At 63.3% G+C, this 18173-nt stretch overlaps 1 protein-coding gene across 1 annotated transcript in view; it reads left to right on the top strand.

Moving 5' to 3' along the window:
• Positions 1-3889: 3889 nt before the first annotated feature.
• Positions 3890-18173, top strand: part of TMEFF2 (transmembrane protein with EGF like and two follistatin like domains 2) — a 51079-nt gene continuing 36795 nt past the window's right edge. Inside the window, exons 1-2 of the mRNA XM_029069005.2 lie at positions 3890-4173; positions 9075-9184. Coding sequence (XP_028924838.1) covers positions 3996-4173; positions 9075-9184 — 288 coding nt within the window. The 5' untranslated portion in view covers positions 3890-3995. The remainder of the gene's footprint in view (positions 4174-9074; positions 9185-18173) is intronic.

Below are 18173 nucleotides of genomic sequence, written 5' to 3' on the forward strand. Positions count from 1 at the left end.
TTGGGAAGGGGCAACGGAAGCTGCCGTGACTCTCGTACGACCGGGCTTCACCCCGCAGGATCCCCCAGCTTCGATACGAGGGAAGCGAGCGGTAATAACGAGAGAGATTTCGGGTTTCGTTGAGCCCTTACTACGCGTCCGGCACCGCACCGAGCGGTGGGGTAGAGACAAGATAATCGGGTCGGACACGGGCCCTGTCCCGCGTGGGGCTCACGGTCTTAGTCCCCCTTTTCCAGATGAGGGAACTGAGGCCCAGAGAAGTGAAGCAAATTGCCCCAGGTCACACAGCAGCCACGGGGCAGAGCTGGGATCAGAACTCGGGTCCCTCCGATTCCCGGGCCCCGGCTTTATCCGCCAAGTCACCCCGCTTCTCCGGCCGGGACCGGTGGGAAGAGCCCAGACCGGGGAGTCTAGGAATCTGGGTTCTAATGCCAGCTCTGCCACGTGCCTGCCGTGTGGCCTTGGGCGAATCACTTGACTTCTCAGTGCCACCGTTTCCTCATCTGGAAAACAGGGATGAAATCCCTGTTCTCCCTCCTCCTCAGACTGGAATCTCTGTGTGGGGGACAGGGACTGCGTCCTACCCGGTTGTCTCGCGTCCACCCCGGCGCTCCGCACGGTGCTCGGCACCCTTAGGCCCTCAGCCGACACCCCTCCACCCCCTACACCGTTCTTGCTATTACGGGTCACGTACTCGTGAAGATCGTTACCGTGTAAAGCAGCACGGCCTAGTGGCAAGAGCGCGGGTTCGGGAGTCGGAGGTCGCGGGTTCTAATCCCGCCGCCGCCACCCGTCCGCCGCGTGACCTCGGGCAAGTCGCTTCAATTCTCTGTGCCTCGGTTCCCTCCTCTGTAAAACGGGGATTAAGACCGTGACGACCTGGGACAGCCCGATGTCGCCTCGTATCGTCATCGTCGTCATCACAGCTCGATCTCGTCGCCGTGGGGGAACCCGGGCCTGGGACGAGATTTTTTTTGAACTCAGTCCAGGGGTCCTTCATTCATTTCATTCAGTGGAATTTATTGGGCGGCTTCTGCGTGCAGTGCACCGTACCGAGCGTTTGGGAAAGGACAGTATGACAGTAAAGAGTGGCGATCCCCGCCCACCAGGAGCTCAGAGTCTAGAGGGTCGGGTGGGGTTCGGGGCAGTTGTTGGGGTGTCCGGAGTGAGGGCGGGAGGCGGGCTGGGCCACTCCCCGAGGTTGCGGGATGGGGAGGGCAGAGGAAGGAGGGGAGGGGAGGGGATGGGAGGGGAGGGGAGAGGAGGGGGTCTCCCTGGCTTGACTGCTTTCCCCCCCACCCCACCCCACCAGGCCTGGCTGGGACCCTGGGAGGGTGACTGTGAACCTCTGTGTGTGTGTGTGTGTGTGTGTGTGTGTGTGTGTGTGTGTGTGTGACGGCGGGGCGAGGGGCGAGGGGAGGGGGGAGGCGGAGGCAGAGAGACAGAGAGACAGAGAGAGTCAGTGGGTGCAGGGCCCAGGCCAGAGTGGACGACGGGGCGGGTGGGGGGCTCCGGGACTCCGGGGCGGGGCGGGCAGGGCAGGGCCGGGGGGCTGCGGGAGGGAAGGCAGGCCGGCCGGACGGACGGACGGACGGTCCCCTGGCCCCGCTCGCCAGCGGCGGCCCCGGGATGGCGGGACCCTGCAGCCGCATCCTCTCCCCTCCTCTCCCTCCCTCTCCTCCCTCTCCGCCATCCCTTCCTTCTCCCCTCCTCTCCTCCAGCTCCTCCATCCCCTCCTTCCCTCCTCCGTTCCTTCTTTCTCCCCTCCTCTTCCTTCTCTCCTCCATCTCTCCCTTCCCCCGTCTCTCCTCTATCTCCCCTTCTCGGGTCCATCGCCTCCATCTCCTCCTCCTCCTCCTCTTCTGTCCCCCGCCTCCCCTCCTCTCCTCCCTCTCCCCTTCTCTCCCCCGTCTTCATCTCCCCTCCTCTCCTCCTTCTCCGCTCCTCTCCCCGTCTCCCCCATCGCCCCTTCCCTCTTCCATCACCTCCATCTCTTCCTTCTCCTCTCGGTCTCCTCCTTCTCCTCTCCCCGTCTCTCCTCCATCTCCTCCTTCTCTCCCCTGCCCTCCTCCTCCTCCTCCTCCTCCTCCTCCTCCTCCTCCTCCGTCTCCTTCTCTTCTCCCGATCTCCCAATTCTCCTCTCCTCCTTCTCTTCTCCCCCATCTCCCCTCTCGCCCTCCTTCTCTTCCTCCTCCTCCTCCTCCTCCTCTTCTTTCTCCTTCTCGTTCTCTCCCGATCCCCTAATTCCCCTCCTCCTTCTTGCCTCCCCTCCATCTCCTCCTTCTCTCCCCATCTCTGTCCTGCCTCCTCCGTCTCTCTCCCCCGTCTCGTCCTCCTCCTCCTCCTGTCCCCCCTCCGTCTCCATCCCCATCTCCCTCTCCCCCCCGGCCCCGACCCCCGCCGGCCTCTGAGTCCTGGGATAACGGGGTGGGGGGGGGGGGGGATGGGGATGGGGATGGGGATGGGGATGGGGATGGGGAAGGGGCGGGTCTGGGGGGGGGAGGAGGAGGGGGGGAAGGGGCGGGTGTCGGATGGGCGGGCCCCCCCTCCCCCTCCCCCCGGGGGTGGCGGGAGCAGCCGCAGCTCTGCGGGCTCCTGAAGGGGTTGGCGGCCCCCGGGGGGGACTGAGACCCCTCCCAGACCCCCTCCCCCCAGTCATTCATTCATTCAATAGTATTTATTGAGCGCTTACTGTGTGCAGAGCACTGAACTAAGCCCAGTCCCCCAGACCCCCGGAGCCCCCGGAGCCCCCAGAGCCCCCGCCCCCGGGGGGAGGCTGCCTTCCTTCCCCGGGGTCCCGCGGTCTCTCTCACACACACACACACACACACACACACCCCGACGCCCCCCCCCCCGTCTGCCTCCCGAGGACCCCCGCCCCGCCCCCCCAGCGCCATCCCCGGGGCCGGGGCCGCACCAGCCCATCCTCCTCCTCCTCCTCCTCCTCCTCTCCCTCGTCCTCTCCTTCGTTCCTTCCTTCCTCCTCCCTCATCCTCCTCCTCCCCGCTCGTCCTGCATCCCGCTCCACCAATGGGAGGCTGTGCTGGCGGCGGTCCGCCCCTCCCCCCGCCTCGGCGCCCCCCGCCCCGCCCCGGACACGTGACCCCGCCGGGCGAAGGACCGGCCGCTGCCCCCGCCCACCGTCCCCCCCCCCCCCCCAACCCTCCCAGCCCCTCCCTCCCTCCCTCCCAGTCCCTCCCAGTCCCTCCCTGCCTCTCCATCCCTCCGTCCGTCCCTCCCCCGGCCGGTCCTCCCCCGGGCGGCGGCAGGCAGACGGATGCGGGCTGCCGGGCGGGAGAGGCGGCTGCCGGGCCGAGGGGCGCGCTGACCTCCCCCCCCCCCCCCACGCCCCCCACGCCCCCCACCCCCCAGCCTCCCCTTCCTCCTCCTCCTCCTCCTCCTCCTGGTGGCGGCGGTCCTCCCCCCCGGCCCTCCCCGGATGGCGGCCCGCGCCCCCCCGGCCCCGCCTCGGACCCCGCAGCCGCCGCCCCGCGGGGCGTCGAGCCCTTGCTGAGCCCCCCGCCGCCGGGGATCATGCCGGGACCGGCCCGCCCGGGCTGCGCCTGCCACCGAGCCTCCTCCTCCTCCTCCTCCGCCTCCCGGGCCTCCCCCCGGGCCTCCTCCCGGTCCCCGTCCCGGTCCCCGGGCCGGTCCTCCTGCCGGTCCCCGGGCCGGTCCTCCCCCTGCTCCGCCGGCGGCCTCCGCCCCGGCCTCCCCCTCGGCCTCCGCCTGGGCCTCCGGGGCTCCCGGGATGCTCAGTGACCCCGCAGCCCCCCGCCCACCGCACCGACCCCCCGACCCCGACCGCCAGAGCCTGGGGCCGCCGACCCTCCCGCCTCCTCCTCCTCCTCCGGGTCCTCCTCCTCCGGGTCCTCGTCCTCGTCCTCCTCCTCTTGATCCTCCTCCTCCCGGTCCTCCTCCTCCGGGTCCTCCTCGTCCTCGTCCTCGTCCTCCCGGTCCTCGTCCCGGCGCCGGTGCCGGGCCTCGGGGGGGCCATGGGTCTCGGGCCGCCCCCGCGGCGGGGGTCGGCGGGCCCGGCCCGGGGTTGCCCGCCGCTGGCCCTCCTGCTGCCGCCGCTGGCCCTGCTCCTGCTCCTCGCCCGCCCCGGGAAACTCGTGGCCTTCCCGGCCTCCCTCAGCGACTGCCAGACCCCCACGGGCTGGAACTGCTCCGGTAAGACCCCCCGACCCCACTCCCCTCTCCCCTCCCCTCCTCCCCCCTCACCGCCCCCCCAGGCCCCGGGCCCGGACCGTCTCCAGCCCCAGCCAGCCCTCCGGCCCTCGTCCTTCCTCCACGCTACCTCCATCCCATCCCATCCCATCCCATCTCCGTCCCCATCCCCGTTCTCCACCCTACCTCCATCCCATCCCATCCCATCTCCGTCCCCATCCCCGTTCTCCGCCCTACCTCCATCCCATCCCATCCCATCTCCGTCCCCATCCCCGTTCCCCAACCTACCTCCATCCCATCCCATCCCACCCCCTCCCCCATCCCACCTCCGTCCCCATCCCCCTTCTCCGGCCTACCTCCGACCCATCCCATCTCCTTCCCCATCCCATCTCCTCCCCCATCCCACCTCCTCGCCATCCCGCCTCCGTCCCCATCCCCCTTCTCCACCCTCCCTCCCTCCCTCCCATCCCATCTCGTTCCCACCCCGTCTCCGTCCCCATCCCCCTTCTCCTCCCTACTTCCATCCCATCTTTTTCCCCATCCCGTCATCTCCTTCCCATCCCATCTCCTCCCCCATCCCCTCTCGTTCCCATCCCATCTCCATCTCCATCCCATCCCATCCCATCTCCGTCCCCATCCCACCCTATCTCCGTCCCCATCCCAGCCTATCTCCATCCCACCTCCGCGGCCCCACCACCCGAGAGAGAAGTGTGTGTGTGTGTGTGTGTTTCTGTGTGTGGGGGGGGCGGGGGCGGGGGGTGGGGGCTGTCGTTCGTTGAGCACAGTGTTGTGCACACAGTAAGGGCTCACTCCAGCTGCAGATGGCGGACGGACTGACGGTTGGGTTGCGATTCTGGGTCCGGGCCCTCTCCCCGCCGTCGGGGGGCATGGGGCCGGGGTCGGGGGGGGATGGGGTCCGGCCTTTCCCTCCGGGGGTCTTCGCTGCCCCCGAACCGGCCGGGAGCCGGACCCCCGGGAGCCCCCTGGAACTTGCAGAGAAAAGTTAAATAACTTCGGGGAGCCAAAAAAGTGGGGGGCGGGGGGCTGCGGAGAGACAGAGGCCCGGAGAGGCCCGGAGAGGCCCGGAGAGGCCGGCCGGCCTCCCTCCATCCCGGCCTCCCCACCTCCCTCCCCCCGCTCCCACGGGCCTCCCCAAGCCCAGCCCCGCAAAACCCGCCCCTACGGCGAGGCCCACCTGCAGAGAGACACCCACACGGGCAGAGACCCGGAGACGGAGGGAGACACAGAGAGGGGGAGAGAGAGAGAGAGACACACACACACGGAGAGGGAGAGAAAGAGGCGGAGAGGCAGAGAAGGAGACACGGAGGGGGAGAGACGGAGAAGAAGACACGGGGAGGGAGAGAAAGAGACAGAGAGGGAGAGGCAGAGAAGGATTCCCAGAGAGGGAGAGACAGAGGAGACGTCGAAAGAGGGGGAGAGACGGACAGGGACAGGGAGAGACAGGGAGAGGCAGAGACAGAGAGGGAAAGGAAGACACAGAGAGGGAGAGACAGAAAGGGAGAGGGAGAGAGAGCCCCACCTCCCCCCGCCTCCCTCCCCCCTCCCCCGTCTCCCTCTCACCTCCTGCCCCTCCTCCTGTCTCTCTGTCTCTCTGTCTCTCCCCCTCCCTATCTCTGAGTCTCTCTCTCCCCCCACCCCCTCTCCCTGAGACACGGAGAGGGAGAGACGGGAAGGGAGAGGGAGAGGGAGAGAGAGCCCCTCCTCCCCTTGCCTCCCTCTCCCCTGCCCCCGTCTCCCTCTCGCCCCCTGCCCCTCCTCCTGTGTCTCTGTCTCTCTGTCTCTCCCCCCTCCCTATCTCTCAGTCTCTCTCCCCGTCCCCCCACCCCAACCCCTTCTCCCTATCTCCGGCTCTTCCTTTCTCCCCGTCCCCGCCCCGGCGGTCGCCCACAGGCCAGGAACCGGGCAGAGGGCGCCGGCACGGCCGAGCCCCTAGTGCTTCTCCCCGCCGGACCCCCCCCCCCCTTCCCGTCTCTTGGGCCTCCGGCCCCCTCTTCCTCCTTCCCTCCCTTTCCGCCTCTCCTCTCCCTCGGGCCCCCCGGAGCGAGGGGTCAAGATGGCTTGGTGGCCTGTGACCCGCCCTCGCCCCCACCCCCGGTCCCCTTGGCCTTCTCGGAGCAGCCATCTGTGGAAGCGGGCAGAGCCTAGGGGAAGGGGGGAAGAGGGGAAGGGGGCGTCGCACTCCCTGGATCAGCCTTCCGGGCGTGCCTCCGGCCCTCCCACCCCGCCCCCCCGCACGCACGACGCCCCGAGAAGGACCGGCCCGGGTGTCCGGCCGGCGACGCGGGCCATCCCCCTCCTCCCCCCAGCCAGAAAACCTTCCCGCTCGGAGACCCCCGAGATCCGGACGGGGCAGGCCGGCGCACCCCCGGGTGGTCGGGCCTCCCGTGGCCACTGACCGCCGCCGGGGTCCCGTCACCTTCGGACCCGGAGCGGGACCCCCTCGATGCCGACAAGGGCCGGCCGGCCCCCCCGGCCTCCCTTTGAACTCACCTGGCCGACTCGCGCGTCCGCACGCGATCTCACAGACGCCTGTGGTCTCGGACGTGTACGTTCACGGGCACTGGGACCCCCTCGCTCTCACATACCCCTACGCGCTCGGACACGCGCGTTAAAACGCGCCTACACTCTCAGACGCACGCTCGCACACACGCCCTCTCCCCCTCTTCTCGCAAACGCTCTGACACACGCCCTGCCACGTACGCACGAGCTCTCAAATAGACATCCTCACGTACACTCTCAGACACACGCACACGCGCGCTTTCGCACCTCCACTCTCAACTGCGCGCACCCACTCTCGAATTCAGATGCACTCTCAGACACACACAAACACTCTCGCACCTACGTACGCGTAGGCTCTCAGGCACACGGGCTCGCACGCGCACGGTCTTCTCTCTCTCACGCACACACCGGCGCCGTCACCCACACCCCTCCACGTACGATCCTGGAAAGCCGGGTCCGGAATATCCGGGGCTAGAGGGAGCGACGTACGAATCGAGAGGATCGAGTCTTCGTGTGGTCGGGAGCCGAATGTAGCCGTTTCGAGTCGTATCTCGCCACGGAGGCGGGACGGCCCGGCTAGGAGAGCGGGGCCCCGTGGGGGACGGGGCCGGTCGGGGTGGCCGGAGAAGGCTCCGAGGCCGGTGGACGGGCGGGAGAGGCCGGAGGGAAGGCCTGTCGCTCCGCTCCCCGCTCCCTGGATCGGGTCATCCATCTCCCTTGGAATCAGGCAGGCCGCAACCCCGGAAGGGCAACCGGGCCTTTGTCCTTCGCGGTCAATCATCGATCGGCGGGCGTTTGTCGAGAGCGCGCGCCGTGCGGAGCGCTGTGCCAGGCGCTTGGGAGAGCGCGACGCCGGGGAATTGGCAGACGCGTTCCCTGCCCGTAACGAGCCGACCGCAGCTCTGCTTTGTCGTCCGCCGGGAAGGCTCCGGCCGAGAGGCCGCGCCGAGCCCGGGCTCCCGGGGCGGGGAGGGGTCGGAGGGCACGGACTCCCCCCGGCCTTTCGTTCGTTCATCGTGCGTTCGATCGTACTCGTTGAACGCTTACCGTGTGCAGAGCGCCGTGCTAAGCGCCCGGGAGAGTACGATGCGGCAGACCGGGACTCCGGAGGCAGAGATGCGAACGGATGGGGGGAGAAGAGCCGGGAGACCGTAAGCTCGCTGTGGGCAGAGAGCGTGTCTACCCACTCTGTCGTTCTCTCCCAAGCGCTTAGGACAGTGTTCTGCACCCAGCAAGCGCGCTCGATAAGCACCGCCGACGGACTGATGGATCGATGGGAGCCGGGGGCGGAGCGGATGTAGTCGACGGTTGAGAAGCCGCGTGGTTTAGCGGACGGAGCCCGGGCCTGAGGGTCAGAAGGACCTGGGTTCTGATCCCGGCTCCGCCACTTGTCTGCTGTGTGACCTCGGGCCAGTCGCTTCGCTTCTCTGGGCCTCGGTTCCCTCCTCCGGTTAGTGGGGATTAAGACCGTGAGCCCCACGTGGGACGGGGACTGGGTTCAACCTCGTTAACTGGTATCTACCCCAGAGCTTGTACGGTGCCTGGCACATAGTAAGCGCTTAAGAAATACCACGATGGTTATTATTATTATTATTATTATTATTATTATTATTAATAATACCGTGGGCAAGGCACCGCGCTTCCCTGGGCCTCATTTCTCTCATCTGTAAAATGGGGATTAAGACTGTGAACCCCACGTGGGACAGGGACTGTGACTATCCTGATTTCCCGGTATCTACCCCAGAATTTAGTATAACGCCTGGCACGTAGTAAGCACTTAAAAATACCACAGTTATTATTATCATTATCGTTTCCTTGGGCAAGGCGCTGCACTTCCCAGTGCCTCGGTGACCTCATCTGTAAAATGGGGATTAAGACTGTGAACCCCATGTGGGACAGGGCCCGCGTCTGACCCGATTAACTGGTATCTACCCCAGAATTTAGTACAGTGCCTGGCACGTAGTAAGCACTTAAAAAATACCGCAATTATCATTATTATTATTATCATCATCGTTTCCTTGGGCGAGGCCGTGCACTTCCCAGTGCCTCGGTGACCTCATCTGTAGAATGGGGATTAAGACTGTGAACCCCACGTGGGTCAGGGACCTGATGAACTCGTATCTACCCCGGGGCTCAGTACGGTGCCCGGCACGTAGCAGGCGCTTTAGAAATACCGTGAAATGTTTAAAAAAAAACCACACAAAAATGGTGGTTTTGAAGAGCCGGGGCCCTTCTGGGCCCGGGGGGCCCCGGCGGGAAAAGAGGCGGTCTGTCCCTCACGGGAACCGAGGCCTGTCGGGGAGGGTGGCGGAGGGCAGAGATGTGGTCCTGGAGTCTGCCTGCCGGCGCCCGAGGCTGAGGGGATTTCTCTCTTTGAATCCGAGGTTTCGATGACAGAGAGAACGACCTCTTCCTCTGCGACACCAACACCTGTAAATTCGACGGGGAATGCCTCAGGATCGGAGACAGCGTCACCTGCGTCTGCCAGTTCAAGGTCAGAGGCCCGAGATCTCCCTCCTTCCCTTTCCGGAGGGGCGGACGGCGGAAGGGAAAGGGGCCGGGCGGGGGTCTCCCGGCTGAGCCTGGGCCTCGGGGGTCTCGTCGGGCGGAGACGCCGGGGATCGGGGGTCAAGGGGAGGAGGGAGGGAGCGTCCGAAAGCAGGGGAACAGCTGGCCGGAGAGTCGACGGAGTCTCCTCGGAGAGGCCGGGGGCGGGCCTGGATGGCACGATGCCAGGCGTGAGCCAAGGCTCCGACTGCGATGCCTCTGGGCCCCGGGCCTGGCTCTGAACGAATGAGGAGATTCAAGGCAGCCCCCAAGGATGCCCACAACCCGCGGTGCCCGGGGGGGGGGGGGGGGACACCCATCCTACATTGCATTCGCTTAAACCCAGCGCTTAGTCCAGTGCCCGGCACAGAGTAAGCACCGAACAGATACCAGTTTAAAAAATAAAACCCCAGGCATCCAGACGGATAAAGGTACTACCCACGTGAAAGGAGGTGCCCTCTAGCACGCGTTCAGTTCGACGCCTCCGCGAGCGTCGTGGAGACCCCTCTTCTTCTCTCCGTCTTCCTTTCCATCCAGAATGGGGGGATCCTTTCGGGATTCCGGGGTGCTTTCACGACCCCGAGATCTGATCGTAAAAATCCGATCGTTATTAAGAGGTCTTTCTAAGGTAAGCACTGTGCCGAGCGCCCCGGTGGATACGGGATGATCGGAGTCCTGGGCTGAGGGGCGGTTGGGTGGCTCAAGGCTGGAAGAGGAAGAAAGAGAGGGGATAATATCACTGTTATTGTTATCATTGTGTCTGTTAAGCGCTTACTATGTGCCGGTCGCTGTTCTAAACACTGGGATAAATAATAATAATAATAATAATGATGATGGTATTTGTTAAGCACTTACTATGTGCCAGGCACTGTGCTGAGCGCTGGGGTGCGACCCAAGCAAATCAGGATGGACGCAATCCCTGTCCCACGTGGGGCTCACAGTCTCGATCCCCAATTTTGAGGTGAGGTAACTGAGGCCCGGAGAAGTGAAGTGACACAAATTATATCCCCCCCCCCCCAGGCTGTGAGCTAGTTGTGGGCGTGGAATGTGTCTGTGTGTGGTCGGAGAAGCAGCGTAGCTCAGTGGAAAGAGCCCGGGCTTGGGAGTCAGAGGTCGTGGGTTCGAATCCCGGCTCCGCCACTTGGCAGCTGTGTGACTGTGGGCGAGTCACTTCACTTCTCTGGGCCTCAGTGACCTCATCTGTAAACTGGGGATGAAGACCGTGAGCCTCACGTGGGACAACCCGATGACCCTGTTATCTCCCCCAGGGCTTAGAACGGTGCTCTGCACACAGTAAGCGCTTAACAAATACCAACATTATTATCATTATTATACTGTCCTCTCCCAAGCGCTTAGTACGGTGCTTTGCCCACAGTGAGCGCTCAATAGATATGATTGAAGGAATGAATGAAGAATCAGACCAGGCACAGTCCCTGCCCCACTTAGGACTCCCGGTATAAGAAGGACGAAGAATGGGGATTTCATTATTGTTATGATCATTATTACTATTGTTATCGTATTTGCTAAGCACGTATTATGTGTCAAGCATCGTTCTAAGTGCTGGGGTAAGTACAAGTCATTGGGCCAGATATAGTCCCTGTCCCCCACGAGGCTCACCATCGAAGCGGGAGGGAGAAGAGGCATTGAATCCCTAGTGTCCGGAGGAGGAAACTGAGGCCCAGAGCGGTTCAGCGACTTGGCCAGGGTCGCTCAGCGGGCCGGTGGAGTGGAGTGCACCTCAGCTCAACTCTCTGGTCAAGAACGGACCTTCAGATCGGGCCAGAGCTCACTGAGACGGGGGCCGACACAGCCGAAGGGAGGCCGGGGCCCCGGCGGGATGTGGTAACCCCGGACGCCGAGACGGACCCCGAATCTGGCCCCGCCGGGGGTGGTGGACGGTGGCGCCGCTCGGGGGGCCAGTGGGGAGGGGGGCTGAGCTTGCGGATAATAAGAAGAAGAACGTTGGTATCTGTTAAGCGCTTACTATGTGCCGAGCACCGTTCTGAGCGCTGGGGTAGATGCAGGGTCATCGGGTCGTCCCACCTGAGGCTCACGGTTAATCCCCATTTTACAGATGAGGGAACCGAGGCACAGAGAAGTGAAGTGACTCGCCCACGGTCCCGCCGCTGACAAGCGGCGGAGCCGGGAGTCGAACCCATGACCTCTGTCTGACTCCGAAGCCCGGGCTCTTTCCACTGAGCCACGCTGCTTCCCCCACGAGGTTCACCGTCGAAGCGGGAGGGAGAAGAGACGTTGAATCCCTAGTGTCCGGAGCCCAGAGCAGTTCGGCTCTGTGGGGGATGAGCCGTGCTCAGGGGTCCCCTAAAACCGGACCTTTCCTCCGGGCCACTGGGGTGCAGGCCCAGGCTAAGGAGCGCCTAAATAATAATAACTGGGGTATTTGTTAAGCGCTCACTATGTGCCAGGCACCGTCCTAAGCCCTGGGGTGGAGACAAGCAAATCGGGTTGGACCCAGTCCCTGTCGCACATGGGGCTCCCAGTCTGAATCCCCATTTTACAGATGAGGGAACTGAGGCACAGAGAAGTGAAGTGACTTGCACAAGGTCATCCAGTAGGCAGGTGGAGGAGCCGGGATTAGAATCCAGTTCCTCCTGACTCCCAGGCCCGTGCTCTGGCCACGAGGCCACGCTGCTTCTCCTTAGCGTGGCCGCATCGGTCAGTGGTATTTATCCAACGCTTACCGGGTGCAGAACACTGTATTGAGCGCTTGGGAGAGGACGATAGAGTTAGTTGACATAATCCCTGCCCTCTGGAAGCTTACAGTCCACTATACACAGAGCACCGGACTGAGCGCTTGGGAGAGGACGATAAACTTAAGTAGACTCGATCCCTCCCCTCAAGGAGTTTACGACCTACTGTGGGCAGAGCGCTGAACTGAACGCTTGGGAAAGGACAATAGAGTTAGCAGACACGATCCCTGCCCTCGAGGAGCTGACAGTTTACTCTGGGCAGAACACTGGACTGAGCGTTTGGAGAGAACAAGAGAAATGAATAGAAACAATCCCCGTCCTCAAAGAGTTTACAGTCTGCTGTGCGCAGAGCACCGGACCGAGCTCTTGGGAGAGTCCAGTCCAGTTAGTAATAATAATACTAATGACGGTACTCGTTAAGCGCTTCCTACGCGCCTAGCACCATTCTAAGCACTGGGGTAGATGCGAGTTAATCGGGTTGAGCGAACCCCCTGTCCCACATGGAGCTCGCTCTCCTACTCCCCATTTGACAGATGAGGTAGCCGAGGCCCGGAGGAGTGAAGTGACTTGCCCAAGGTCACACAGCAGACGTGTGGCGGAGTGGGGATTAGAACCCGGGTCCTGCTGACTCCCGGGCCTGTGCTCTGCCCACTAGGCAACAATGACACGGTCCCTGCCCTGGAGGAGTTTACGGTCTAGATTCTGATTCGGTTTACAATCTCCACATCTCCTTGTCACAAGGGAGTCCCCTATAGCGGTCTGGCTATAGGTTCTAGCCGTCTATATGTTCTAGCCACCTATACGTTGGCCAACGGTCCTGCCCCGTAGCGGCCCCAACCGGCTTCTCCGAAGAAGTCACCGCCGTCAGGCCGCCGGGGCCGCGGCCCCCACCGACGAGGGAGCCGAGCAATCCCTCGGTGATAATAATAATAATGATGGTATTTGTTAAGCGCTCACTACGTGCAAAGCACTGTTTCAGTCGCTGGGAAATACAAGGTGATCAGGCCGTCCCACGTGGGGCTCCCAGTCTTGATCCCCGTTTCACAGATGAGGTCACCGAGGCACAGAGAACTGAAGTGACTTGCCCGAAGTCACACAGCTGACAGGTGGCGGAGCTGGAGCCGGGATTAGGACCCGTGACCTCTGACTCTCAAGCCCGGGCTCTTCCCACTGAGCCACGTGGCCGATCGGCTTCACCGAATCCCCCGCGGGTGTCTCTCCCGGCACGCTACTGGCCGGTCGCCAGGGCAGCTGGAAGACTCGGATGGGGCTGAGGGGACCGGGGGTCCGGGGGTCCGAGCCCGGCCCCGGCCCCGCGGGTGACTCTCCCCGACCGGCGAGGGGCCGGGGATTTGCTCCGAGCCGGTTTCCGGGCGGAAAGTCGGGACTCCCCAGGAGGCCGCGGGCGCCGGGCCGCGTGGACGGGGCGGTGGGCGGCGAGGCCTCGGGCGGTCCCGACCCGAGGACGCCCCATCCGGACCCTCGGGTCGGGGGCGGGTCCGAAGCGTCGGAGACGTGACGGAGAAGCCCGTCCGTCCCTCGCGGTCGCCCACCGGACGAACGTGCGACGGAGAGGCCGCTCGGTTCCTGGCCCGCGGGGTCACGGACCGGCCCGGCGTGCCTCGGAGAAACCCGTCGATCCCTTGCCCGCGTTATCGCGGACCGGTCAGACGCGCGACCGAGAGGCCCGTCCGTTCTTCGGCCGCGGGGTCGCGGACCGGTCGGATGCGTGACCGAAGGGCCCGTCGGTCCCTTGCCCGCGGGGTCGCGGACCGGTCGAAAGCGGGACGGAGAGGCCCGTCGGTCCCTTGCCCGGGCGGCCGCGGACCGGTCGAATACGCGACGGAGAGGCCCCTCTGGCCCGTTGCCCGTGCGGTGGAGGGTCGGTCGAAGGTGCGACGGAGGGGCCCGCCGGGTCTTCCCCGGGTGGTCGCGGGGCCAGTCGGATGTTTGGAGGACTGCCCGCCCGGTTCCTTGCCCACGTGGTGGTGGACCAGCGGAACGCGGGACAGAAAGGTCCAACGGCTCCTTGCCCGCGTTCGTTCGTCATTCGATCGTATTTATTGAGCGCTTGCTGTGTGCGGAGCACTGGACTAGACGCTTGGAAAGCACAATTGGGCAATCGAGAGGGACGATCCCTGCCCACAGCGGGCTGACAGTCTAGAAGGCGGGGAGACAGACAGCAAAAGGAGTGAACAGGCATCAGTACGAAGAAATAGAATTATAGATAGATACACAGGTACCCAAGTGCTGAGGAACAGGGGTGGGTAGAGCAGAGGGAGGGAGTCGGGGAGATGGGGAGGGAGGAGGAGCGGAGGAATGGGGGGGCTGAGTCCGGGCAGGCCTCCCGGAGGAGGTGAGCTCTCAAGAGGGCTTTGAAGAGGGGAAGAGAGTGAGTTTGGCGGAGACGAGGGGGGACGGCGTTCCGGGTCGGAGGTGGGACGTGGGTCGGGGGTCGACGGCGGGACGGGAGCCAACGAGAGATGGTGAGGAGGTGAGCAGAGGCGGGGGAGCGGAGCGTGCGCGCCGAGAGGGGGGAGGAGAGAAGGGAGGTGAGGTAGAAGGGGCTGAGGGGATGGACGGCTCGGAAGCCCAGAGGGAGGGGTTTTTGCTTGATAACGTCACGGACCGGTCGACCCGGGCGGCGGAGACGGACGCCCTCCGCCCCACAGACCCCAGACGGAGCACTCCCCCCGGCCGGAGAGCCCGGGCCCGGGCCCGGGAGTCAGCGGGACCTGGCTTCTAATCCCGGCTCCGCCACTTGTCTGCCGTGTGACCGTCGGCGAAACGCTTCGCTTCTCTGGGCCTCGGGTCCCTCCTCTGTAAAATGGGGATGAAGACTGGGAGTCCCAGTCGATCAGACCGTGCGCCCGTCGAAGGGCGGGGACCGTCTCTACCTGTCGCCGATTTGTACCTTCCAAGCGCTTAGTTCAGTGCTCTGCACGTAGCAAGCGCTCAATAAATACTGTCGAACGAACGACAGGGACTGCAGTACGGTGCCTGGCACATAGTAAGCATTTAATACCTTTAAAAAATTATTGAATGCTTGCCGTATACGGAATACTTTAACAATAATAATAATAATTCTGGTATCTGTTGAGTACTTACTGGGTGCCAGACACTGTACTGAGCGCTGGGGGGGATACGAGCTACCAGACCCATAGGAAGATATCATACGATAGAGTCGCTCGCAGGTCACGGTGATGATAATACGAGTAATGATACGTTACGGTCCTCGAGACCGTAAGTTCGGAACGGCCACTGAACGTGTCCGCTACTTCCGTTGCAGCGGATTCTCCCGGGCGCTCCGTGCGGCGTTCCGCACGTAGTAAGTGCTCAATAAATACCGCTGACGGACTGACAAGTGTTAAGCGCCCACTCGGGGCCCGGCGCTGTCCTAAGCGCTGGGGTGGATACAAGATGAACGAGTCGGACCCGATCCCCGGCCCACACGGGGCTCCCGGTCTCCCCGGCCGGCCCGTCCGTCCGGGCTGGTGGCCGCCGGCGTGGCCTGGGCTTTTAACTTGCTCCTTTTTCACAGATCTGAGCGCGAAATGCCGAGGTTGAACCCGCTCTGTCGTTGGCCGGACGGTCGGATTTACCCAGCGGCTACTGTGCGCGGGGCACTGTGGTAATGATAATAATAACGGTGGTATTTGTTAAGCGCTTACTATGTGCAGAGCGCCGTTCTAAGCGCTGGGGGATACGAGGTGATCAGGTGGTCCCACATGGGGCTCACAGTTTTAATCCCCATTTTACAGATGAGGACACCGAGGCCCAGAGAATAATAACGGTGGTATTTATTGAGCGCTTACTATGTGCAGAGCACCGTTCTAAGCGCTGGAGTAGATACAGGGTAATCAGGTTGTCCCACGTGGGGCTCCCAGTCTTCATCCCCATTTTACAGATGAGGGAACCGAGGCACAGAGAGGTGAAGTGACCTGCCCACAGTCACACAGCTGGCAAGCGGCGGAGCCGGGATTAGAACCCACGACCTCTGACGCCCAAGCCCGGGCTCTTTCCACCGAGCCCCGCCGCTGTACTGAGCGTTAGGGAGAGTACGACAGTGTTAGTAGGCACAATCCTTGCCCGTGAGGAACTTTCATCCGGGCCTTGCACTAAGCGCTTGGAAGAGGACAAAAGAATTAGTAGACGCGATCTCTGCCCTCGAGGAGCTTCCGGTCGACTGTGTGCAGGGTGATGATGAGGATGGTCTTGGTTAAGCGCTTACTCTGTGCCAAGCACTGTTCTAAGCGCCGGAATAGATACAGGTTCATCAGGCTGTCCCGCGTGGGGCTCACCGTCTTCATCCCCATTTTACTGATGAGGTCGCTGAGGCACAGAGAGGTGAAGCGACGTGCCCAAAGTCACGCAGCCGATAAGTGGCAGAGGCGGGATTAGAACCCGTGACCTGGGCTCTCTCCACTAAGCCACGCCGCTGTACTGAGCGCTTGGGAGAGGACAGTTGAATCAGTAGGCACGATCCCTGCCCTCAAAGGGCTTACGATGCCCCACAAGCGGAGCACTGTGCTGAGAGATTGCTGTCTATTTTGTGCAGAGCGTTGTGCAGAGCTCTTTGGAGAGCACAGTAATGATAATAATAATAATAACGTTGGTATCTGTTAAGCGCCTACTATGTGCCGAGCACTCTTCTAAGCGCTGGGGGAGATACAGGGTCATCACGTTGTCCCACGTGAGGCTCACAGACTTAATCCCCATTTTCCAGATGAGGTCACTGAGGCCCAGAGAAGCGAAGTGACTCGCCCACCGTCACCCGGCTGACACGTGGCAGAGCCGGGATTCGAACCCATGCCCTGTGACCCCCAAGCCCGGGTTCTTTCCCCTGAGCCACGCTGCTCTCCTCGTGGGCAGGGAATGCGTCGGTTTACTGTCGTATGGTCATTCATTCGATAGTATTTATTCAATAGTATTTACTGAGCGCTTACTATGTGCAGAGCACTGTACCGAGCGCTTGGAATGGACAGACCGGTAACGGATAGAGACGGTCCCTGCCCTCCGACGGGCGCACGGTCCGATCGGGGGAGACGGACGGACGGAAACGATAGCGATAAATAGAATCGAGGGGATGGACGTCTCATGAAGACAATAGCAAACAGGTCCTCTCCCAAGCGCTTAGTACAGTGCTCCGTACACAGTAAGGGCTCAAAAATCTGATCGAATGAATTAGTAGACACGGTCCCTGCCCTCGAGGAGGTTCCAGGCTATGTGGAGTCACCATCCATTTGACCAACCGTCTCCACTGTCGTCAACCAACCCGATTTTCGGGCGGTTCCAAACGGACCTTAGCCGTCTTCTCTTGTCCTCTCCCAAGTGCTCAGTACAGCGCTCTGCACGCTGCAGGCGCTCAGCGAATGCCCCGATGGATCGGATTGACCTTCGCTCAGCATCGTGACGAAGGGCAAGTGGCCATCCGTCTCATCTGTCCGCGTCTGGAGGAAGCCTGCCGTCGTCGGGGTCGAAGCAGCACGGCGTGGCGGCTAGAACCCGGGCCTGGAAGTCAGAAGGTCATGGGTTCCAATCCCGGCTCTGCCGCTGGTCTGCTGGGTGACCCCGGGCAAGTCGCTTCACTTCTCTGGGTCTCCGTGACCTCAACGGCAAGACGGGGATCGAGACCGTGAGCCCCACGTGGGACATGGACTCTGTCCAACCCCATTTGCTTGGATCCGCCCTGGTGCTTAGCACAGTGCCTGGCACATAGTAAGCACTTAGCAAATACCACAATTATTATTACTGCCGCTTTCAGTCAGTCAGGCGACACTGGAATTTGAGGCCGGTCGAAACGCCATACAAACAAACGTATTTCTCGCCCCGGTTCGGATGCCCGGAGCCCGGCCCCGGCCCCGGCCTCCGCGCGGCCCGGCCCCGACTTGCGACCGGCCCGGGCTCAGCCTCCGGGCGGCCCGGCCCCGGCCCCGGCCCCGGCCCCGGCCCCGGCCTCTTACTGGCCCGGCCTGAGTCACCGTCAGCGTCAGCAGGGAGGCCGAGGCGCGAGACCCGAGGCCCCCGGCCCAGAGGCAGAAGCGAAGCGTGTGGGGCGGAAGCCCGGCCGAGCCCAGCTGGGGCCAAAGTCCCTCTTTGTGGAGCAGATGCCCCCCTCCCTACCCCACTCCAGGCCCCCAGACCCCCAGGCCCCCAGGCCCCCAGACCCCCAGAACCCCAGGCCCCTAGACCCCTAGACCCCCAGACCCCCAGGCCCTCAGGCTC

This window comes from Ornithorhynchus anatinus, chromosome 7 (assembly GCF_004115215.2).
Source record: "Ornithorhynchus anatinus isolate Pmale09 chromosome 7, mOrnAna1.pri.v4, whole genome shotgun sequence".
Taxonomy (NCBI): Eukaryota; Metazoa; Chordata; class Mammalia; order Monotremata; family Ornithorhynchidae; genus Ornithorhynchus; species Ornithorhynchus anatinus.